Source organism: Mobula hypostoma, chromosome X1, assembly GCF_963921235.1.
Source record: "Mobula hypostoma chromosome X1, sMobHyp1.1, whole genome shotgun sequence".
Classification (NCBI taxonomy): Eukaryota; Metazoa; Chordata; class Chondrichthyes; order Myliobatiformes; family Myliobatidae; genus Mobula; species Mobula hypostoma.
This window is the reverse complement of record NC_086128.1, coordinates 12,772,754-12,798,787: the sequence shown is the minus strand read 5'-3', so window position 1 is coordinate 12,798,787 and position 26,034 is coordinate 12,772,754. Positions and strand designations below refer to the sequence as shown.

General features: G+C 39.9%; 1 protein-coding gene across 7 annotated transcripts in view; it reads right to left on the bottom strand.

The window, feature by feature from the left end:
• Nucleotides 1-26,034, bottom strand: part of LOC134340570 (electroneutral sodium bicarbonate exchanger 1-like) — a 196,709-nt gene that overhangs the window by 13,352 nt on the left and 157,323 nt on the right. For 6 of the 7 annotated variants that reach the window (XR_010016589.1, XM_063037967.1, XM_063037968.1 and 3 more), the window contains exons 16-21: nucleotides 21,952-22,113; nucleotides 21,402-21,515; nucleotides 19,980-20,141; nucleotides 19,503-19,754; nucleotides 8,866-8,934; nucleotides 5,461-5,634 (exon numbers count right to left, since the gene is read on the bottom strand). Coding sequence is in view for 6 of the 7 variants with exons in the window: in XM_063037967.1 (XP_062894037.1) it covers nucleotides 5,461-5,634; nucleotides 8,866-8,934; nucleotides 19,503-19,754; nucleotides 19,980-20,141; nucleotides 21,402-21,515; nucleotides 21,952-22,113 (933 nt within the window). In the remaining variant the exon portion in view is untranslated. The remainder of the gene's footprint in view (nucleotides 1-5,460; nucleotides 5,635-8,865; nucleotides 8,935-19,502; nucleotides 19,755-19,979; nucleotides 20,142-21,401; nucleotides 21,516-21,951; nucleotides 22,114-26,034) is intronic. The other variant, XM_063037972.1, reaches the window with a different exon arrangement.

Sequence of the window (26,034 nt, the reverse complement as noted above, 5' to 3'; positions counted from 1 at the left end):
ACATTCAGACAAAGGCTGATGAGTGTCAAGTAAAATTTGTGCCACAAAAGTGCAGGTAATAACAGTCACCAACAAGTCTAACCATCTACGCATGACATTCAGAGGCATTATAATCACAGTGGCCCCCTGGTTAGCAGTGGCCAAAATCTCAGCTGGACTGGACACACAAATGTGATGAATACAGAGCAGGTCAGAGGGTGGGCATTGTGTGGTAAGTGACTCACCTCCTGACACACTAAAGCACTTCCAACCTGCTACAAGGTGCAAAACAGGAATGCAATGGAATCCTGTTCATCTGCCCAGATGAATGCAGTTCCAACAACTCAAAAAGCTCGTCAACACTCAAGGCAAAGTAGGTCTCTTGATTGTCACTCCATTAATTAGCCAAAACATTTATTGGCTTCATCACTAGCAGTGGCAGTCCTGCAGTTATTTGCCTAGTCTACTCCAGCAGAACCTCCCACACCTCTACCACCAAGGACAAGGGGTGCAATTATGTGGAAACAGCACCTGAAGGATTCCTCAGAAATTAGGAAACATCCTGCAGCAGTTCAAGGCAGCAACTCATCACATTTATTTATAATGAATGCCAGCAATGCCCAGATCCCAAAAACTGAAAAGTAAAGATGAAAGACAACCCAGTGATCTAAGAACCTAGAAATTATTGGAATTGGAAATGGAACTGGAATACATTGCAAGGCCTTCACATTTTAAAGCAAACATGAAAAACATGCTGGATTTTCGGAATAAATAATTATTGTGGCAAAGCACCAATTATGCGCAAAAGGCATCAAACAAATGCTCTTCCTTACTCCCAAATTCAAAATGAGAAGTACGGAATCTGTTAAGAATGATGCCAAGTTAAAAGGACAAATCTTCTTCAAGTTGATATTGTCCAGCTCTTAAATTGTGCTGTGTGCCAAATTAGCTTCTTCAGAGTAGGAATGCAGCATCTAATTTTAAAAAAAGCACCACGTGCCCATTGTCTGAATTGAAGAGATAATCTTAATTGAAAATTGAACAATTATCAAAAATCAACTTGTAGGTAATAAAAGATGTATCCAAGTAGCAAAATGTACAATGTCCAAAAGTAAATGGATTTGTAAAATAACAGAAAAATAATTTTAAAATGTTTTAAGAATACAAAAGTAGCAACATGGCTAATACAATCATTATGCAGTTCACTCCATTAATAACTACTGCCATCATCTTTGCAAGAGACATTGAACAGGAGTCAGAGTGTTGTTGCCCTACAATAGGCATTTCGGATGGGGATGGGTGCAGATTAACAAGGATGCAGAAGACAGCAGAGTTGGTGGATAGAATCTGGCTGGTCAGTAGAGAAATGATATGAATAATTGCAAGACTGTGATGATAATGTTTAAAAAGTAGCACATGACTATGCTGTTTCCAGCATCTCACGTGATAACAAAACAACAATTTATGAAGCAACATTTCTTTGCAAATCAGAAAGCATTCATTAAAAATATACACCTCAACAAAATTATGAGTGGCCTAGGGGAGCAATCACAAGGTGAGATATTGGTGAGCAGTAGGTAATACTGATGACCAGGAAAGGGAAGCCAGGTGCTTCAAGATCTAGGATGTCAGCTGGACTTGCTACTTTGATTCCAAGTTCAAAACTGATGGGATACTTAGCATCAGTGTGTACACACACCACTGTAATGCTCATTGGACTTTCTGGCTGAGTAGCCTGTTGGTACCAAATACGGACAGTTCTACGACTGTAGTCTGCCAATTACTAAGGAGGTCACACTGATGCAGACAAATCTTAGTCTATTAATAGCAATCAATAACATTCTTGGTACAGTACTAAGTTGGATGTGTGTACACGTGGATCCCAATTAGAACAAGCACAAGCAAAGAAACAGACATTTTTTTGCAGTGCTTGGTCTGATTAGTAGCACAAGAGAGGATTAAGTTTCCAGTTGCAACATGTAGATGATTGCGCAGAAAAAGGGCTAGTCCAAAATTATTCCAATTACATTGCAGTACAAAGTATATCTTTTAAAAGATGCAAACAACAAATATAGGAAATAGGCACAGAGCCCTCTGAATCATAGGTAGATTGGAATAATGGCTACTGGAACCTTAAGCTTGCAAGGATTACGAACTACCAATTAGAGAATCATATGGGAGGAGTTTAAAAGCTACTTCAAGATAGATCATAATCTTTGAGCAGAAAGAAAAGCTTTTTGACATTTACTGCAATCATTATTACACAACTGGAAAAAAGGCCTCAAGTCTTTTAATACATCCATTAGAAATCCAAAACGTGTGCTAGGAGTTGCACTAGGTGCAACAAGATAATAGTTAAAGAATCTATTCTACAAGACCAAATTTTATAAAAAATGTGTGGTGCCATTTCCTGAATATGTTATTGTAGTTTATGACAGTAGACGTTCTTCCTACACAGGATGCTTTTGCACTAATGATCCCTGCATTTTGTGACCACATACGACTTCTTACTGGTGCTCACATTGTGTAACAAGCAACTGTTCTTCATAATGTGTGCCATGTCACACAAAATGATCAAATCTGAAACCAAGGTACATTGTAGCAACCCAGACTGACAATTCAAAATATCTGATGTGCATTATGAATTTTCTCTCCAGAATTATACCCAAAACAGATTTAATCTGCTGAGTAAGACAACATAGCACTGTTGGACCATAACTGCAAAATTGACAGCATGGGAGTTACAAGTAGTCTCCTGGAAAGTTTAAGGCACTCACTTGGTAAAAGTAAAAATTTGCATACAAGTGCACAAATGACAACCTATAAAGTTTATGATGACCCACTACACCAGAAAGTCAAAATTTCACTTGCCTTAACTAATGCTGCTGAAATCTAGTTTTTGCACAGTGAAATGGACCTTCCACCATTTATTTTTAGTTATGGCAAAGTGTATGGCAAAACTAGCTGATAGAGTGGCTGTTAGTGCAGATGCAGGCTGGGACTGATACCGGTTGGCAGTATAACACAAATATTGGCCTGTGTATCTACACAATATCAACATGGCAAATATGTTAAATAGGGTAGGGCATACACAATATATGGCAGGGATCTGGAGAGCATTGTAGAACACAAACCTGGGAGCAGCAGCACATAGTTCTCTGAAAGTGGCAACACGGAGACAGGGTGATAAAGGCAGTGTCTGGCACACTTGCCTTCAATAGTCTGGGCATTGAGAGTACAAGAATTGAGATGTCATATCATGACTGTACAAGACATTTTGAGACAGCACTTTGAGCATTGCATGCAGTTCTGATCCACTAGCAACGGGAAAAATGTCATTAATCTAGAGAGGGTGCAGAAGAGATTTATAAGAATGTTACCAGGAATTGAGGGCTTAAGTTATAAGCAGAGACTGCACAGGCTGTGACTGCTTTCCCTGTAACGTAGGAGGTTGAGAGTGACCTTCTAGAAGGTATAAGGAATCATGGGAGTGGGGGGGGGGCTGATGAGGGGGTAGACAAGGTGAATGATCACAATCTTTCTCTTTTCCCCCCAACCCCCAGGGTAGGAGTGTCTAAGGAGTGCAGGAGTGCATCAATTTAAGTAGAGGGGGTAAAATTTAAAGGCGACCCAAGGGCATGTTTCTCCCCCCAAACAGAGGGCAGTGGGCATGTAGAATGAGTTGAGAAGGAAGTGGCGGGGGGGGGGTATAATTACAACATTTAAAAGATATTTACACAGGTACTTGGATAGGAAAGGTTTACAGTGATATGGGCCAAATGCAAGCAAATAGGACTAGTTCAGGTAGGAAATTTGATTGACATGATGAGCTGGGCTGAAGGGCCTGCTTCTGTGCTGTAGAACTTGTAATTCTATGAATCAAGGTCTCAATAAGAACAATTACATTGAGCCCTGGTCCACCCAGTCTTCATCCAGAGATACCAAGGAAGCTCATGATCACACAATCCACCTTCCATTTGGACACAGGCAGTGGGTTGCCTCAAACCCTCAACAACAGTAGATGTTCTCTGGTACTCCTGTTCGCATCCTGATTTTGATGTTCTGTCACACATGCCATAAAATATTTAAAAACCTCTTCCCCCATTGTGATTATTCTCCCATTTTCAAATTGACTCCTTGCTGTAGATCTAAGAATGAATCTATTTGCCTTTCATGTTCTTAGAACATCTCAAAGTGCTTTACGTGCAAAACTATACTTGAAGCATAGTCAATGTTACAATGCAAAAAAAAGCGGCCAATTTGCGCAGAGCAACCTTGCACAGATGATTAACATTGATTTGTGTCTCCTTAATCCTCCCCAAAGCTATGTCAATTGCGGAATAAACATTGACCAGAAAAACAGGGACAACTCCCCTGCTCTTCTTTAAAATAGTGCTTCAAGATCATTTATTTTTACCAGACAAGGTTTTGATTAAACATCTGATACAAAGGAAAAACACACCCTCAATAGTGGAGTATTCTCTCAATATTGCATTGGTTTGTCAGTCTACATTTTTGTGCTTTGAAGTATTTTGTACAAGCCAAAAGCAAGGACATATTCGAAAGGGTTCAGAGCTTTTAGATAACTAAGGTAGAGACTATGTTAACAACAGTCATAAATATTTGCCACAACAGCTTTCACAAGGAAGGAATTTCTGGAAGCTCACCAGAAAAATAAAGTAAAAATGACTCCACATTACTGCTCATTTTATTTGGATAATATGCTATACAAATTGATGAAAAAAACAATTTTAAATTCACTACAGCATGGAGTGGGAGGATGCAGACGGGCAAGTTATTGAATCAGCGCCCTCAGAAAACCAGCCTTTTGATCTTGTTCTAGCCAGTTCTGATGCAAGGTAACGTACTGCCTGGCCAGTTTTCTCTTATTTCAGATTTCTCATTGCAGTGTTCTGGATCTTGCAGTTCCAGTATTTTTGTTTCTCTATATTGTTCTCTTTCATCTTCCACCATTTACACCTCCTCCTGACAGGTTAAATGCAATTAACGGTACTTTACCACTACCTCTTGGCCATCACCATCTATATCATTTAGTCTTTTGGTTACCACTCTTTCCAAATCTCTCCCTGCTCTGCAGTGTAGTAACTTTTCTTAGTTCAGAAAAAAAGTCATCAACCCAAAACATTCCATTCCTCTTGCTACAGATGCTGCCTGAAGTGCTGAGTATTTCCATCATTTTCTGCCTTTCTTAAGGGAAGGTGCAAATTTGTGTACAGTTCAAATGTCACAAAAATTTGGCAAAGACAGAACAACCAAAATGCAGACAATAAGCCTAGGAAGCTCATTTTTGTATGCTGCCTAAAAGGAAGTTACAGAACTTTGGGATGGGCCATTCAGCAAAGTCCCCTGTACACCATTTAGAAGAGAATAGTGCAAATCCAAGAGAGACCTAAATGAAGAAAGGAAGAGAAAATTAATTTTATTAGTATACAAAAACATTAAAAAGTCAATTTTTTTTACCATCATGGGAAAGACAATAGCAGCAGGTGAGGCTTTGATGACCCACAGTAGGATTAGACAGGTGAGCTGTATGAGTGTAAAAAGGTGAACTTTGCGCAGCGGTACATGACGCAGGTAGATAAAGTCCGGTTGGTGTTTGGCTGGCATCGCAAATAGTTGCAGACGATCAAAGAACTGAAAAAAGCAAGTTTTAGTACAATTAAAAGGGTGTTCATTTTGATCAGAATCACCTGTGAAAAGTATTCAAGATCAGTTTGAATTGAATATTGTATGAACTTACATTACTAATTCAGACCTCTAAAGGTTTCAAATTTTAAAGTAAAATTAAGGAATCAAAAAAATCTTTACATACGCACTTATCAAATACTTGCACATGTTGACAGTTTGTATTCTGAGGATGACATTATATGTTTATAAAGAAAATAAAATGCTTGAAATATTCAGGTTTCAATATTCTTTCACAAACACAATTCAGAGAGGCATTTCTAGTACGCCTTTCTGCATATAAATACATTTTACTGCCCTTATTACTCAGTCTCAGGATGCTTCCTACTTTGAATTATGACAATACACTGTAAAATGACATTGAAAACATTCAAAAGACTAGATGGAGTGGACGTGGAGAGGATATATCCAACAGTGGGACAGTCTAGGATCAAACAGCATAGACTCAAAATAGGAGGATGCTCCTTAAGGACAGAAATGAGGAGGAATTTCTTCAGTCAGAGGGTGGTGCTTCAGTGGATTTCATTGCCACAGATGGCTGTGGGTGCCACATCATTTAGTATATTTAAAGTGGAGATCAATAGGTTCTTGATTAGCAATGGTGTCAAAACTTATGGGGAGAAGGCAGGAGAATGGGGTTGGGAGGCATAATAAATCAGCCATGATCAAATGTGGAAACAGACACAATGGGCCAAATGGCACAATTCTGCTCCTATGTCTTATGGTCTTACTTTACAAGCTCAAAAATTTAGTATAATGATGGGAAGAAAAATTGTTTTATTTGCTTTTGATTGGAATAACAAGTAATAGGCTAAGGGAAGTGGTAATCTGACAAAAACTATGATTGTTAATCAGAATACTTACAAGCACTTCAATTACTAATATATGCTATCTTGTATTGAATATGGAAAGGGCTAAGCTATGCAATAGCCACAGTAAGACCACTGTATCACAGATGGAATAACCATCTAGCTCATCTTGTTAAATGTACCATCTCACACTTTATTGTCAAGATGTCATGCCACAGAAATCTGTGTAAACTGTGTAAGGGCTAAACCATAATAAAAAGTTAACAGAGTGGCTAAGTAAGAAACATCCAGGAAGAGGAAGTGGGGAATATGTGCATATGCATTGAAGTATGAAGGAATATGGCCAATGGTAGATAATGACAAGTTAAAAGCAAAAACAAAATGCTAACAAATAATTAAAGCATTAAAAGTAAAAATAAATTGAACACCTACCTTTTCTAACCCTTCCCCCCCCCTCCCCCCAAGGGGTGGCAATCCCAATCAAATGATTATAGCAGGTGGACTGACATCAGATGTATTGTTATCTGACTTTGTGGTCATTTTGTACTTCCAATGCAACTGCCAGATATCAGTCAGTTCTATTTAGTCCATTAATACATATAATCATGGGGTATTATGAGCTACTAATTAAATAGTTCCAAAGGAAATTGTGATCTCAGCTTCAGTGCAATAATCTACTGACAATGTATTGATGACACACCAAATCATTGATTCCCCTCTACAAGTGAAAATTCTTGCAGTATCTCAACAGTAAGTACAGAAAACTATTTGCCAATTTGGTTGCTCAACTTGTTTAGCAAAATCAGCTGAAATATTTCTGTACAAATAAAAGGATCAATTTGCCAATAAATGTGATTGCATAGTGCTATCTTTATTACTGCTACACAAAGGAAAATCAACATTCCTTGAAGTGGAATATAAATTCTGAATCAAAGTTCAACGCTGGTAATTTCATCAGAAACCTTCTAATCACAATTATGCTTAATGAATGAGCACTTTGTGTGCACACATACTTAACAGTGAAATTTGTGGTGCAGCACTGAGAACAAGGCTGGTAAAGAATTAGGTCATGTTCAAAAATGTGTCCATTGTTGGTCACCAGAACTCACTTAAGTTTTCATAACCTACTTGATCTGTATGATCAAAGCACCTACTCCAAGCAGATCCCAGCCCAGCACTGTTCAAGTGTGTCCCTAAACATAAGATTCTGCAATTGCTGGAAATCTTGAGCAACAGACATTAGTTGATGAGTCCTGATGAAGGGTCTCAGCCTGAAACATTGACTGCTTATTCTCTTCCATAGATGCTACCTGGCTTGCTAAGTTCCTCCAGTATTCCGTTTGTATCATTTAGGCATGTCCTTTAAGTTATTCCATTGTTAGCTTTCATTTGATCCCTTCCATCACTATTGCATTTAAAGAATTAATAGATAGCTTGAGAAACAACTTAAAAAGGAAAAGTGGCACAGCCTTGGCTCTACGGTCAAAAATAATATTAGATCAAAGGAAAAGACATAAAACAGCAAACCTGAGGACTAGATAGATTTCAGAATTCTGAGGACAAAGGCATTAAGAGGGATACCCATGAAAATACCAAACTAAATAGCTGTGTGGATTGTGAGGGGGATACCAGATTTGACAAAACAAATAGATTGGGCATATTCTCTCATTTGGATGGTAGATGGGAAGTCAATGTATCACTTGTTTGAAATGTCTAAATCAGGGGTCAGAATCAAACTAAGGGATCAGTCATAGGAAATTTCTCTGCCTGAAAGGACTGTGGAAGGTTGGTTGCCAATTACATTCAGAGATTTTTAAATAATGAAAATTAATTTCATATAGAATGGCAAAGCAGACACAAGGGCTGAGTGACCACTTCCTGATTCTACTTTTTAGTAACCCTCTATGCCCATCAAGGTCCTGAACTTTGCCTGACCCCAAAAAGCCCCACTAATCCAATATCCACCCTCCTCCTTACCACTGATTCCAAGCCTTTGGCCCACTTGTTGCTACGATCTGACCCAAGCCCTCAATTTTCCTTCCCATCTGCAACCCTTCTTGTGCCCACAGCCCCAAAGTTACCAATGTTCATTTTATTTCTCTACCCTTCCCTCAGCCATGAAGAAAAATCCTTGGCTTGTGCAATACTTATTCAGTAGTGCTTATACTCTATAATAGAGCTACTCAATTTTAACACAGTAGGCCCACAAACAAAGCAGTTGCTCATACGCCTCAGGACAATTATTAAAACATTTAAAAGACGCCAATAAATTTCTTGGCAGATGCATGATTATTCTCTCCAATTATATTCATCACCATTTTCACATAAAATAGCTATGGAATAAGGTCCACTTTGCAAGCATAATTCTCACCTGAATTCCTTTCAGCGATGAAACCCCCATGTAAAGAAAGACTCCATAAAGCACAGGCATTGGAATGAACTGAAAATACAAAGTGATTGGAAATATCACAATGGAACCTTCAAATGACTACTGTTCTGTTTAAGTCATTCTGATTTAATGCATCTCTCCTGTCTTCACCACTTCAAATGCTGGAGGGAAAAGCTAGGCTTACTATTAACCCTATTTGGTTACAAAATAGGCCTGCCATATGCTTTCTACACAGGACCTTACTTAGTTCATTTCTGCAAAAAACAAAGGAATCATTTGAATAAAATTTGAATTCCAGGTTAAGCAATAATGAACATCTAGTTTATTAAAAAAGACTCTATTGCTTTCCTGGCGTATATGATGAATAAACTCTTCTCGGGCTTCCAGCCAGGTACAGGTATCGATATTAACCAACGTTTTGATGACAAACTCTGCCATCTTCTTCGGGCATCATCCCTGAAGAAGATGACAGAGTTTGTTGTCGAATCATCGGTTGTATTCGATACCTGTACCCAGGGTGGAAGCCTGAGAAGAGTTTATTCATCCAGATTATTAGTTCACGAGATCATAAATGTTGATAGGATCAACCTGGCTATGCACTTTTTTAAACTGATGAAATCACGACGAACTTTTGCTGCAAGTCATCTTTTACAGCATCTGTGTTTTGTTTCAAGATTGTCACATTTTATCTTTTAAACAAAAATCACTTGTTATTTTCTTAATCAAAGATCAAGCAATAAACTGGCTATCACGTAACCTAATGATTTTAGCTGTAAGTGACAGGAAAAAAACAACATAATAAAAGATGAGCGACAAATGGTAATCCATTAAACAATGATTTTCATTTTATCAACTAGCAGACCCCTGGATTGATTCACAAATTATATAGATTTATTCTGAGATTCATGACGTTCTATTAAATTTATGATAGGCTCAATCAAATTTTAAAAAAAACAATTAAAGTAGGAACTTGCCATCGTAATTCAATTTATTGAGCCTGAGGAATTGGTTACATCAAAGATCCTCATGTACCGGCATTGTCATATGCACCTAGCTCAACTGAGCCTCTTCCATACCTGTCAATTATATAGAGCTTTGAGCTTAATTTATGACTGTATGGGTTGAAATATGCTGTGTGCAACTTATGATAATGTTAAGAACAATGCATGAAATAGGTCAGGCTTGCTAAGGTAGATTGTGCATGGAAATACTTGGTCAAATTGTGTGATCAATATGATCATTGCCTGGAAATGATTGCTGAAGTAGACCACTCTGGCTCGCACTCCAGGGTCTCTAGTCAGTACAAAAATCACCTGATCCAGTTTTGCTTTTAATAGCACATGCCAGTACAGCTGAGCATAAAAGTACCAGGACAGCAGTGGAAAACAGCATTAGTCTTGTGTTGAGATTTCACTACCTGCTTCTGACTGAAGCACCCAATGCGGCATTCCAAGGAGATTTGTAGACTTTGTTGCCACATGTTGCAAAAACATACAAATTGGAGACAGTCCCAGAGAAAGAGCAGCAAGGAAATCTATAGATTAAAGACCACGAGGCAGAATCAGAAGAGCGGAATAAGCGAGGTGGCCAGGAAAACATCGGTTTCCAGAGGGTTTTCCTTGTCCAAAATCCACAGTCTCCTCTTTTAGCCAAGAGAAAGATTGTATAGGCTATAATGGATTCCCAAATTCAGAGGTTCGTCTCTGCAACATCAAAAGTCCCCAAAGCAAGTTAGGTGACTCTCAGTTACCTCCAATTATTATATCAATTTTGTACATCCATAACCAGCTGGGAGAGCCCCAATGACAAAATTTCCTCACATCTTGCTCTGCAAGTCCACCTACACTGCTTATAAATAACGAATCCCTGATCCAATTACTAATATTATTTGCTCCACCACATCTTTCCCTGATGATGGTTATCTTGCTCAAATAACTCAAAGCTCTACATTAAATATTTTCTTCTGCAATGTTCTCCACTCTGTAAATATTCAGATTATTTCAACTTGCCTTGAGGATATGAAATTTCTTCCCACATTGCACCATCATGCTTTGATCATCATTCCCTGTCTGACAGGTTTCCTGAGCCCCTCACACTCAGAACCTTTGTTTCAGCATGTGGCTTTGAGTGAATGTGGGAGCTATTTCCCTCTTCTCTGTATATTGTCTCCTTCATGATAGCATACTGCTCTGTGGTTGCCAAACTGAGGAATGTACCTCAGAAGCGCTGTCTGTTTTCTGATTGCCTCACGGCAGTGTTGGGAACTGCACTGAATTGAGTATCTTTCAAAAATCATACAAACTCTATTACAGCACTCAATTCTGGGTGTAAACTGCACAAAGGTTTGTGCACTCTAGACTTGGGTCACATTTGCAATTAGCATGCTAAATAGTCATTGTCATAGTCATACTTTATTGATCCCGGGGGAAATTGGTTTTCGTTACAGTTGCACCATAAATAATAAATAGTAATAAAACCATAAATAGTTAAATAGTAATATGTAAATTACGCCAGTAAATTATGAAATAAGTCCAGGACCAGCTTATTGGCTCAGGGTGTCTGACCCTCCAAGGGAGGAGTTGTAAAGTTTGATGGCCACAGGCAGGAATGACTTCCTATGACGCTCTGTGTTGCATCTCGGTGGAATGAGTCTCTGGCTGAATGTACTCCTGTGCCCAACCAGTACATTATGTAGTGGATGGGAGACATTGACCAAGATGGCATGCAACTTAGACAGCATCCTCTTTTCAGACACCACCTCATCGTTGACAATCGACTCCAACAACTTCCCAACCACCGATGTCGAGCTAACCGGTCTATAGTTTCCTTTTCGCTTCCTTGCCCCCTTCTTAAATAGCGGAATGACATTTGCAATCTTCCAGTCCTCTGGAACCATGCCAGAATCTATTGACTTTTGAAAGATCATTGCTAATGACTCCGCAATCTCCACAGCTACTTCCTTCAGAACACCAGGGTGCATTCCATCTGATCCGGGAGATTTATCTACCCTTAGACTATTCAGCTTCCTGAGTACTTTCTCTGTCGTAATTGTGACTGTGCACACTTCTCTTCCCTGACACCCCTGAGTGTCTGGTATACTGCTGTCTTCTTCAGTGAAGACTGATGCAAAATACTCGTTCAGTTCCTCTGCCATCTCCTTATCTCCCATTACAATTTCTCTAGCATCATTTTCTATCGGTCCTATATCTACTCTCACCTGTCTTTTACTTTTTATATACTTGAAAAAGCTTTTAGTATCCTCTTTGATATTACTTGCTAGCTTCCTTTCATAGTTCATCTTTTCCCTCTTAATGACTTTATTAGTTTCCTTTTGCAAGCTTTTAAAATCTTCCCAGTCCTCTGTCTTCCCACTAATTTTTGCTTCCTTGTATGCCCTCTCCTTTGCTTTAAGTTTGGCTTTGACTTCTCTTGTCAGCCACGGTTGCATCCTTTTTCTATTCGAAAATGTCTTCTTTTTTGGAATATAACTGTCTTGCACCTTCCTCACTTCTCGCATAAACTCCAGCCACTGCTGCTCTGCCGTCTTTCCCGCCAGTGTCTCTTTCCAGTCAACTTTAGCCAGTTCCTCTCTCATGCCACTGCAATTTTCTTTACTCCACTGAAATACCGACACATCAGATTTCGGCTTCTCTTTTTCTAATTTCACAGTGAACTCAGTCATATTATGATCACTGCCTCCCAAGGGTTCCTTTACCCCAATCTCTCTTATCATCTCTGGTTCATTGCACAATACCCAATCCAGTACAGCCGATCCCCTAGTGGGCTCAACAACAAGCTGTTCTAAAAAGCCATCTCGCAGACATTCTACAAATTCTTTCTCTTGAGATCCAGCGCTGACCTGATTTTCCCAATCCACTCGCATGTTAAAGTCCCCCACAATTATCATAACACTGCCCTTCCGACAAGCCTTTTCTATTTCCTGTTGTAATTTGTAGTCCAAATCACGGCAGCTGTTAGGAGGCCTGTATATAACTGCCATCGGGGTCCTTTTACCCCTGCGATTTCTTAGCTCAACCCATAAAGATTCCGCACCTTCCGATTCTATGCCACCTCTTTCTAATGATTTAATATCATTTCTTACCAACAAAGCCACGCCACCCCCTCTGCCTACCTGACTATCCTTCTGATACACTGTGTATCCTTGGACGTTCAGCTCCCAAAGACATGCATCCTTTAGCCACATGTAAGGCTTATTGAGAAAGTAAGGAGGCATGGGATCCAAGGGGACATTGCCTTCTGTGGGCAAGCCAGTTCTGGATCCACAAAGCAAAGAGTGGTTGTAGATGGGTCATATTCTGCATGGAGGTTGGTGACCAGTAGTGTGCCTCAGGGATCTGTTCTGGGACTCCTATTCTTCATGATTTTTATGAATGACCTGGATGAGAAAGTGGAGGGATGGATTAGTAAATTTGCTGATGACACAAAGGTTGGAGGTGTTGTGGATAGTGTGGAGGGCTGTCAGAGGTTACAGTGGGACATTGATGGGATGCAAAACTGGGCTGAGAAGTGGCAGATGGAGTTCAACCCAGATAAGTGTCAGGTGGTTCATTTTGGTAGGTCAAATATGATGACAGAATATAGTGTTAATGGTAAGACTCTTGGCAGTGTGGAGGATCAGAGGGATCTTGGGGTCTGAGTCCATAGGACTCTCAAAGCTGCTGTGCAGGTTGACCTGTGGTTAAGAAGGCATACGGTGCATTGGCCTTCATCAACAGTGGGATTGAGTTTAGGAGCCAAGAGGTAATGTTGCAGCTATATAGGACGCTGGTCAGACCCCACTTGGAGTACTGTGCTCAGTTCTGGTCGCCTCACTACAGGAAGGATGTGGAAACCATAGAAAGGGTGCAGAGGAGATTTACAAGGCTGTTGCCTGGATTGGGGAGCTTGCCTGATGAGAATAGGTTGAGTGAACTCGGCCTTTTCTCCTTGGAGCAGCGGAGGACGAGAAGTGACCTGATAGAGGTGTATAAGGTGATGAGAGGCATTGATTGTGTGGATAGTCAGAGGCTTTTCCCCAGGGCTGAAATGGCTAGCATGAGAGGGCACAGGTTTAAGGTGCTCGGAAGTAGGTACAGAAGTGATGTCAGGGGTAAGTTGTTGTTGTTTTTTATTATTTACTATTTTTTTTTTACGCAGAGAGTGGTGAGTGCGTGGAATGGGCTGCTGGTGACAGTGGTGGAAACGGATACGATAGGGTCTTTTCAGAGACTCCTGGACAGATACGTGGAGCTCTGAAAAATAGAGGGCTATGGGTAACCCTAGGTAATTTCTAAGCTAAGGACATGTCTGGCACAGCTTTGTGGGCCGAAGGGCCTATATTGTACTGTAAGTTTTCTATGTCTATGTTTCTTCTAAAACAAAAAAATTATAAATCAGAGCCCGCCATTAAATGCCACAATCCTATTTCCCAAATATTCCTGCCTACAACCTAATATTAGAACCATTGACTACCTGAACTATTACATTTTGAAAATGACTGGCAGAAATTATTGAGCTTTCTTCACTATGTTGCATATTTTCCCCAATCTGAGCTGCACTATTGAGATGTCTCTGAATAAAAAACAGTTAAGCCCTACTTGGAGGTACAAAGAAAAACTATCCAGAGTTGCTGCTATTCCTGCTTGTAGCTAATACTCAATTATATGACAGAAACTTGAGACCAAATCAGTTAAACACTGACTTTGTATAGGAATGATGTATAGCCCAAAAATTCTTAATGATAGTCAACTGTTCCAACCAGGTATTTGCAGTCAATGGATCTTAAAGAGGATTTTTTTAATAGTTCATTGAAAAATCTATGGAAAACACATTAAGGTAAAAGAGAAATATGAAAGCATTTATGTTCACATTTTGGATGCACACTGTATTAGTATTTTATTCACATTATGTATTCTCAATACAGCTCGACCTTCACTAATCCGGCACCATTGGGACCTGAAGAGTCCCGGATTAGTGAAAATGCTGAATTACAGAAGGATCACATTAAGCATGATCAGTGCCGGATTATCAAAGGAACTGGATTACAGGTTGTCGGTTTAGTGAAGGTTGACCTGTACTTGCTTTGACTATCAGTCCACACATGGTATCTAAAAACTATACAAGTTACTATAAACTAAGCTATTTACAGGCTGCTTTGTTCTAGCTTGAAATTTGCAGGAGAGTTACTAATGGATGAAGACAATTAAATATTTGTGCTATGAACAGGTATCTACTTTAGCACTTTCCCCACAACTGCAATGATGTATTCCCATTTTACATCTACTTATGGCCCTCTGCATCATTCAAATAATTTTCTTCCATACATGCTGATTATCTGTTTTATTTTTTTTTCCTTTTATCAGGTTTAAGCCATATTTTCTATAATATGAATTCAATGGATCTAACATGTTGCCTCTTTCCCAATTTCCAGTTAATAATGATTTATTTTCTTGATTTAGAACAAGTACAAAATAGTGATAACTGACTTCATCAGGGCCTCTATTTTTTGCCTCCATAGCAAACAATATAAAATACACTAATGAGGCTTTTGTCTTTACGTTCAAGCAAATGGATGTTGAGAATAATTTGGGTGCTATCAGGTTATAAGACTGCAAACTGCATGTATACAATAGAAGGTCAAAATTAGTAAGCTTCAGCAATTAGAAAAGTTTTTATTTCAAATTGCTTTACAGGACATGGCTATCAATGGCAAAGAGTTGCATTTACTTGGTCTTCCTTAATTACTTTCTTGGTCATTTCAACGATTTGCAGTCATGTTGTCTAGATCAGTTCAATATGGCAGATTTCCTGAAGCAGATAGCTTTGATTGAGAATTAGGCTGTTCTGGGCCAAAGTTACTGATGCTAGATTTTTATTCCAGATACACTAATGAGCCACTGCCTAGCGGAGCGGTCATCAATGGAGTGGTCTGAGACAGAGTAGTAGGGCTTTGGCAAGGTAAGTAGGTAGGTGGACTTCATTCCCCCCCACCCCCTGCATTTTTTTTTGGAGGAATAGAGAGCATGTCTGTAGGTTAAGTACTTTGCTCTGGGTGGGAATCTTCCAGTCTCCAAGATGGCCATATCTGCGCCAGGTGCACTGAGATGCAGCTTCTGAGAGACCATGTCAGGGATATGGAGCTATGGCTTGATGACCTACAGCTTATGAGGGAAAGTGAGCAGAAGATAGATAGGAGCTACAGGGAGTTAGTCACCCCCAAGGCTGCAGGAGTTAGATAAGTGGATGACTGTCAGGGAAGGGATGGGAGGAGCTCAGATAATAGAGAGCACCCCTCTGGCCATCCCCCTCAGTAATTGTTATCTTGTTTTGGATGCTGTTGAGGGGGGTGACCTGACAGAGGATGACCACGGCAATTGGGTCTCTGGCGCTGAGCCTGGTTCCGTGGTGCAGAAGGGAGAGAAGATGAGGAATGCAGTAGTCATAGGGGATTTAATAGTAAGGAGAACAGATAGGAGGTTCTGTCAGCCTGATAGAGATACCCGCATGGCGGGTTGCCTCCCAGGTGCCAGGGTACGGGATGTCTCGGATTGGGTGCAGAGTATTCTGAAGGGAGAAGGTGAACAGCCAGAAGTCTTGGTACATATTGGTACCAATGACATAGGCAGAAAAAGGGAGGTGGTCCTGAAGAAAGAATTCAGGGGGTTGGGTAGGAAGCTGAAAAGCAGGACCTCCAGGCTAGTAATCTCAGGATTGCTGCCTGTGTCACGTTCTAACGAGCGCAAGAATAGCAAGATCAGGCATATTAATGTGTGGCTGAGAGACTGGTGTAGGGGGCAGGGCTTCAGGTTCCTGGATCATTGGGGCCTCTTCTGGGGGAGGTACGACCTGTACACAAAGGGCGGGTTACACCTGAACCCAAAGGGGTCCAATATCCTAGCAGGCAGGTTTAATAGAGCTGTTAGGGAGGTTTAAGCTAATTTGTCAGGGGAATGGGAACCAGAGTGATAGGGCTGAGGAAGGGGAAAACAGAAATAAGTCAAAGATAGTGTGCAACAGAGATGACAGAAAGGACGGGCAGGAGATGAGGCATAATCACAGCCAGTGGGATAAGCTACAGGGCAATAGAGGCATGGTGCAGTTAAAACAGAAAGCAAATACTGGACTGAAAGTGTTAAGTTTGAATGCACACAGCACAAGAAATAAAATGGATGATCTGAAATTCAGCTACAGATTGGCAAGTATAACATTGTGGCCATCTCTGAAACTTGGCTAAAGGATGGCTGCCATTGGGAGCTGAACATCCAAGAATATACGGTGTATTGGAAAGATAGGTCAGTAGGCGGAGGGGGTGGTGTGGCCCTGTGTATAAGGAATAATATTAAATCATTAGAAAGGGATGACGTAGAATTGGAAGGTGTGGAATCTCTATGGGTTGAATTAAGAAACGGCAAGGGTAAAAGGATCCTAATGGCAGTTGTATACAGGCCTCCAAACAGCAACCGAGATAGAGAAGACGTGTCAGAAGGGCAATGTCATGATAGTCGTTGGGGATTTTAACATGAAAGTGGATTGGGAAAACCAGGCCAGTACTGAACCTCAAGAGAGAGAATTTGTAGAATGTCTAAGGGATTGCTTTTTAGAACAGCTTGTTGTTGAGCCCACTAGGGGATCAGCTGTGCTGGATTGGGTGATCGGCAATGATCTGGAGGTGATAAGAGAGCTTAAGGTTAAGGAACACTTAGGGAACAGTGATCACAATATGATCAAGTTCACTTTGAAATTTGAGAAGGAGAAACTAAATTCCAATGTGTCAGTATTTCAGTGGAATAAAGGAGATTACAATGGCATGAAAGGGGAACTGGCCAAGGTTGACTGAAAAGAGACATTATCAGGAAGGACAGCAGAGCAGCAATGGCTGGAGTTTCTGTGAAAAATGAGGGAAGTGCAAGACAGATATATTCCAAATAAGAAGAAATTTTCGAATGGGTGAAGGACACTACCGTGGCTGACAGGTGAAATCAGAGCCAAAGTAAAAGCAAAAGAGGGCATACAAGGAAGCGAAAGCTAGTGGGACGATAGAGGATTGGGAAGCTTTTAAAAACCTGCAGAAGGAAACTAAGGTGGTGATTAGGAAATAAAAGAATTATGAAAGGAAGCTGGTGACTAATATCAAAGAAGACACTGAAAGCTTTTTTAAGTATATAAAGGGTAAAAGAGAGTTCAGGGTAGACATAGGACCAATAGAAAATGACGCTGGAGATATTGTAACGAGAAACGCAGAGATAGCAGAGGAACTGAATGTGTATTTTGCATTAGTCTTCACAGTGGAAGACATCTGCGGTATACTGGACATTCAAGAGTGTCAGGGAAGCTAAATATGTGCAGTGAAAATTACGACTGAGAAGATGCTCAGGAAGCTTAATGGTCTGAGGGTGGATAAATCTCCTGGACCTGATGGGATGCAGTTTTGGACTCCATATTTTAGAAAGGATATACTGACATTGGGTTCAGAGAAGGTTCATGAGAATGATTCCAGGAATGAAAGGGTTACCATATGAGGAACGTCTGGCAGCTCTTGGGCTGTATTCCCTGGAGTTCAGGAGAATGAGAGGGTATCTCATAGAAACATTCCAAATGTTAAGAGGCCTGAACAAATTAGATATGGAAAAGTTATTTCCCATGGTAGGGGAGTCCATAACAAGAGGGCACAACTTCAGGATTGAAGGACGCCCATTTAGAACAGAGATATTGAGAAATTACTTTAGTCAGAATCTGTGAAATTTGTTGCCATGACTGCTGTGGAGGCCAAGTCACTGGGTGTATTTAAGGCAGATAGATAGGTTCTTGATTAGCCAGGGCATCAAAAGGTATGGGGAGAAGGCAGGGGAATGGGGATGACTGGAAGAATTGGATCAGCCCATGATTAAATAGCAGAGCAGACTCGATTAGCTGAATAGCCTACTTCTGCTCCTATATCTTATGGTCTTATAACACTTGAATCCCTCAATTACCATGGTGGGATTTAAACCCTGGAACAGTAGGTCAGGCTTCTGACTACTAGTAATTGAACTGCTCTTCTTCTATTCCTCTCAGATACTTGCAGCACACTTTCACCAGCCAGGGTTATATGGAAACGCTCTTTAAGTGTAGAGTTTGAAAAATATCTGGGTTTAGATAACCAACTCACAATTTCATTTAATATTAATTCAATTTAATATGATAAAATATCAAGGGCTATACTGGGAGCTTTCACAAATTAGGGAAACCTTCTTCATCTTTCTCACTCATTACCTATGCGCAGTCAAGACAGGGCACAATACAAATCGCATCTCACCTATGATACACCAGGAAATTAGGACATGACAGTTTGTTAAGGAATATGGTGCAATTCTCATTAGAAAACTGTCTGATTAAAAAAAGTACAAAAAAGTGGTTGTGAATTCATTATTTCAGAGAAACAATGCAATCCAAGTTCCAAGTTTACGATAACAAATCAGAAAGTGTAAATCTATTTATTTACAAACATTAAACAGAATTTCAGTTATAAATTAGAAGTCTTGTTTTCATTTTACACTAATTTGCAGACAAATGCTCCAAATTAGCATGCCTCACTGAAATTTACGGCTACAAATTGCCTAATACTTCTGTTATCGACTTACCTTTAAGAAAGCAGTCATAAAGACTGAGCAACCCATGAGAATGAAGATCATCAGACCAGTGACACGCTGTTCTCGAATGCCAAGGAATTTGGGTTGTTCACCAGGAGCTGAACATTCTGATTCTAGCTTCAAACTATTCACATGAGAGATGGAGAGAACAGTTGCAGCTACAAACCAAGGCAGACCCATGATTGAACACACACCCAACATTACAGCCACTATCAGGAGGTCAAGGTGATAGCCACATCCTTTCTGTGGAAAGAAAGTTGATAATTAGAATCTCTACCAATTTTGTACATCTTATGTACAAATGTTAAAACTAAAAGTCAAAATGCAGCTTTCATTTGCATATGATATTGATTTTGCAATGGATCCATATGAATACAATATACAAAACACTGAACAATTACATTAATTACTTTAAGTTATGTGTACATTCATTTCCAACAAAATCTCAAAATCAGCAGGAATTCATACTTTCAGCTTGTGTTCCTTCCTGTTTATTATGACAGCAGTGATCTGTTGATCCATGAATATAAGAATAGTACAGAGTAGAGCTGGGATGATGGCAGCAATGACAGTCCACCAAGGATTTGGGCCAATGGGGTTAATTAGCCACCCACGATCATCTCTTGTAGGCTGCAAATAAGCACAGTACAAGGATTTTAGTTGTTTTTAATTTCAAAAATATTTTCGCAAATTACTAGCATCAGTGCAATCTTACACCCTCTCATTAGCAATGTATTCTAAGGACTAATGGCGTGACCTGTTTTGCAGATCTCAAGTCGAATACTGGAGTCAGCTAAATTTAAGTTATTCACTTACAGTTCTAATTCTGCTGGAGTTTGAGGCTCTCATTTAAAGTGAATGGATAATATTACTATCCATCTATTAAGTTTTTGTTCTCAGTGCCTCCCTTTATGCCTGTGAAAGCTGGTCACATATTCATAATCTTTATTGAGTGAGACAACTTGTGGCATGGCAGCCACAGGCTCTGATGCATGGCCAGCTCAAGTATCATTTGCCACATAAAAAAGTCAGAGCTCTCATTAAGCAAGAGTCAGGCAACAGCAAGAAATTCAGCAGTCCTACTAACAACTGGGAGAACACACTGCACAACTGCTCAAACTGGACAAGGCTACTGCAGTTATCACAAATGGCCAGCAGACACCCAAGGAGGTACTGTGTTGCAAACTCCATTGGCAAATGGACTTAGCGTCATAATGGGAGTGTTCGCCACTTGCGAATCAGATCTTTTCCCACATCACTGGCAATGAACACTAACTGACTAGTCACAACACTTTGGATGTACCAGTGGCTGGAATTGGAACAGCGGAAATATTTGAGGGTTGGAGAAGGTGCATAGTCACAAAACCTGAGGGCAGTATACAGATAAAGAAAGACATTAATCATGGAGGGATTTGAAAACAAAGCATAAGTATTTTAAAACCAAAGCATTTAACTGGAAAATAGTGCTGACCAGCAATCAGGGTGGGGGAGGAAGAGGGAAGAAGGGCAGACACAAGTATGAACAGAAGCAGAACTTTACCTGACCACAGATTATTCATGCTCATATCCCTTCATTGCTCATCCTGCTAATTTTATGTATTTTATCTCTGGGTAATCACCACTGGCTGAGCTAGGTAATTAAAATTAAACCATCTGGCACAGAGTTTCAGTGCAGTGCACTTTGTTGATGATTTCATTTATGGCTATAATAAATCTGTGTGGTCTGCTTTACCATGCCTCTAAGAATACTAAATACCTAAAAGATAGTTGTACTCAGTATTAATAGACATTCCCCTCTCATTGTAGCCTTAATTTGCTTGCCTCAATGTAATAATTACTTGTCCCTTTGAGAACCCTGAACAATTCCCCAAATTAGGTTTTCATTGTTACCTTAAAGATGCTGGGAACTTGAAGCTTTGGTGATGGTATTCCCAAGGCATAGTCAATAAGAACCATGGACAGGATGGTCAGGAAAACAGCAAAATCACTTATCATCGACCGTACCTGCCATTAAATATCATTAGTGAACAAAGTAGTTTTACTAGCCATCACAAGTAATAATGGGAGCTTTTTTCAAAAATAATTTAAGTTCGCCAGAAATTATTTTTAGCTTCATGCAAGCAATGGTATACAGAACCAAATGAAAAGTTAACAGAGTAGCCTTACCATAGGAATTGTAGACAAAAAGGAATACATTATAAATAATGGGTCTACATGTTTTTAGTAGAACTCCCTTACTAGTGATGACCTATCCCAAACCAAGGTATACAGTACAATACAGTATATTGTATACTAGAAGTTGGGAACATTCCTTACTGGTGTTCTGTATCCATATTCATTACGTGTTTTTTTTTAGTGCAAAACAATCTTCTGCAAAATAGAAACTGCAAACTTAAAAAAAATTGTTTAAAAGAAAACACGGTAAACAACTTGTACATACCTTAGTTGGGAAATAGTGACTTGTTTTAAACTGCTTGAGAAACCCTGATAGGGCAAATGTAGAAAAGAATAATATAACAGACCAGAAAAGGACATCTGGGGTGTATGGTCCATGGGGTCCACATGAAGGGCCAACAAATTCACCATGAAATGCCCTACAGTCCTAAATAATGAAAAGCAACAGACAGATCAAATTAAATGTGTTACAATGGACTAGTGTTTGGAGCACTGTTGCATTGGTGTCTTCATTGTTTAGAATGTTCCACACACCACTGAAACAATCTTCAGTAAATGAAAATCAGATTATGATATCCATAATATTAGATGTTTATCACATGATATCACTATCGGTCTTTCTGATGTAATCTTTACCTGTCCCACACATCATAACAGGACTGACCAGCAATTTTAGTGTGTTACTTGAAATTCCAGCATCTGCAGATTTTCTCGTGTTTGCTGACCAGCAATTTGTTGCTCCCACCAAGATTTGAACCATTCATTACTTCAATGTGCTTCATATTTACCTATCCTTCTTACTTGAACTCCACTTGGACCATGATCTATGTTTTATGTGCAACAAGACAGTTTAAAAATGCCCAACCATATACAGTGCCGATAAAAAGTATTCATCACCCATTGGAAGTTTTCATGTTTTATTGTTTTACAACATTGAATCACAGTGGATAAATTTGGCTTTTTTGACACTGACCAACAGAAAAAGACTCTTATGTCAAAGTGAAAACAAATTTCTACAAATTAGTCTAAATTTATTACAATTGTTAAACACAAAATAATTGATTGCATAATTACTCACCCCTTTCAGGTCAGTATTTAGTAGATGCAGCTTTGGCAGCAATTACAGCTTTAAGTCTGTGTGGATAGGTCTCGATCAGCTCTGTACATCTGGACACTGCAATTTTTCCTCATTCTTCTTTACAAAACTGCTCAAGCTCTGTCAAATTGTATGAAGATCGAGAGTGAATAGCCCTTTCAAGTCCAGCCACAAATTCTTAATTGGATTGAAGGCTGGACTCTGACTTGGCCACTCCAGGACATTAACTTTGTTGTTTTTAAGTCATTCCTGGGTAGCTTTGGTTTTATGCTTGGGGTCATTGCCTTGCTGGAAAACAAATCTTCTCCCAATTCACAGTTATTTTGCAGACTGCATCAGGTTTTACTCTAGGATTTCCCTGTATTTTGCTGCATTCATTTTATCCTCTACCTTCACAAGCCTTCCTGGGCCTACTGCAGTGAAGCATCCCCACAGCAAGATGGAGCCACCACCATGCTTCACGGTAGGGATGGTGTGTTTTTGATGACGTGCGGCATTTGGCTTGTGCCAAACAAAGCATTTTTGGATTCATCAGACCACAGAACCTTCTTCCAGTCGACCTCAGAGTATCCCACATGCCTTCTGGCTAACTCTAGCCGAGATTTTGTATGAGTGTTCTCTCCCCACCCCTCCCCCCAAACAGTGGTTTTCTCTTTGTCACTCTCCCATAAAGCTGTGATTGGTGAAGCACCTGGGCAACAGTTGTGGTATGTGCAGTTTCTCCCATCTCCACTACTGAAGCTTGTAACTCCTCCAGAGTTGTCATAGGTCTCTTGGTGGTCTTCCTCACTCGTCCCCTTCTTGCACAGTCACTCAGTTTTTGAGGTTAGACTACTCTAGGCAGATTTATAGTTGCACCATATTCTTTCCACTTCTTGATGATTGTCTTAACTGTACTTCAAGGGATATTCAGTGACTAGCTTGATTGCCCACAGGTCTCAAGCAACAGGTCTCCATTTAACTAATTATGTGACTTCCAAAATCAATTGGCTGCACCAGTGATGATTTGGTGTGTCATATTAAAGGAGGTAAATACTTATGCAATCAATTATTTGGTGTTTTATATTTGTAATTAATTTAGATCACTTGGTACAGATCTGCTTTCACTTTGACACAAAGAAGTCTTTTTCTGTTGATCAGTGTCAAGAAAAAAGCCAAATTAATTCCACTGTAATTCATTGTTGTAAAAAAAAATAAAGCATGACAATTTCTGGGGGTGGGGGGGAGTTAATTTTTCTTTTTTATAGGTACTGTATTTTATAACTGCCTTTGAATAACCAAAGCAACTTCATGTAGACCATCACTCAGCATGTTATTCAGATATACACAGAAAACAGTTTAAGAATGGTGGGTGAGGTGAATGATTTACTTGTCCCAGCCTTATATCTGAAAGGTAAAAGCAGTGTTAGGTACATTTGTTGAGATAGGATTCTTTGATCCTTGCACCACGAGAAAGAAACAGATGTTGATAATGCCCAAATTGCAAGAGACAGTTATCCAAAACTTAGAGAGCATCTAAAGCATAGTCAGTTATATAGTGTATATGGATTTCAGTAAGGCATTTGATAAGGTTCCCTATGTAAAGATCCTTCAGAAAGTAAGGACACATGGGATCCAAGAGGGCCTTGCTTTGTGGATCCAGAATTGGCTATAGACGGGTCATATTCTGCATGGAGGTCGGTGACCAGTGGTGTGCCTCAGGGATCTGTTCTGGGACCCCTTCTCTTTGTGATTTTTATAAATGACCTGGATGAAGAAGTGGAGGGATGGGTTAGCAAATTTGTTGATGACACAAAGGTTGGAGGTGTTGTGGATAGTGTGGAGGGCTGTCAGAGGTTACAATGGGACATTGATAGGATGCAAAACTGGGCTGAGAAGTGGCAGATGAAGTTCAACCCAGATAAGTGTTCATTTTGGTAGGTCAAATATGATGACAGAATATAGTATTAATGGTAAGACTCTTGGCAGTGTGGAGGATCAGAGGGATCTTGGGGTCCGAGTCCATAGGACACTCAAAGCTGCTGCGCAGGTTGACTCTGTGGTTAAGAAAGCATACGGTGTATTGGCCTTCATCAACTGTGGGATTGTGTTTAGGAGCCAAGGGGTAATGTTGCAGCTATATAGGACCCTGGTCAGTCCCCACTTGGAGTACTGTTCTCAGTTCTGGTCGCCTCACTATAGGAAGGATGTGGAAACCATAGAAAGGGTGCAGAGGAGATTTACAAGGATGTTGCCTGGATTGGGGAGCACGCCTTATGAGAATAGGTTGAGTGAACTCGGCCTTTTCTCCTTGGAGCGGCGGAGGATGAGAGGTGACCTGATAGAGGTGTATAAGATGATGAGAGGCATTTATCGTGTGGATAGTCAGAGGCTTTTCCCCAGGGCTGAAATGGCTAACATGAGGGGGCATAGTTTTAAGGTGCTTGGAAGTAGGTACAGAGGAGATGTCAGGGGTAAGTTTTTCACAGAGAGTGGTGGGTGCATGGGATGCACTGCCAGCGGTGGTGGTGGAAATGGATACAATAGGGTCTTTTAAGAGACACTTAGATAGGTACATGGAGCTTAGAAAAATAGAGGGCTATGTGCTAGGGAAATTTTAGGCTGTCTCTAGAGTAGGTTACATGGTCGGCACAACATTGTGGGCTGAAGGGCCTGTAATGTGCTGTAAATTTCTATTTTCTATATACAAGGTTACAAAATTGAAAGAATGTGTACAGCAATTGAAATTCAAGTAATCAAGTAAAATCTGCCTCAAATAGTGATGCAGCATGGCAGAATGTTAAATTAAATATAGTTGATCCATGTGGAGCTTACTATTTATCAACTATAAGCCACAAGTCAACATAAAATAATGGTCCTTTTCATTTTAGGAACTCACGTTGAAGGTAACTGAATAGTTGATAAATCAATTTACTTATCATATACAATACATAAACACACACATACACACACTTGCGATCAAGTCCCAAAATAAAAATAGAAAATACTGGAAACTCTCAAAAGGTCAGGCAGTATTTATGGAAATAAATTGTTATGTTTCATGTTGTAGACTTTTCACCAAAATTAGGAAAGAAAGAAAACAGGATGAGGGAGGAATGGATAGGACAAAATAGCTGGTAGGGCAAGACTAGGATTGCTATGGGGATAAGCTACAGATGAAACATTGAATTGATAAGTTAATGTGGGCAGTAAGTGAGCAAGAGCACACAAAGGAATGCAAAAGTTGCAAGATGCAGAGCTATAGGAAACAGA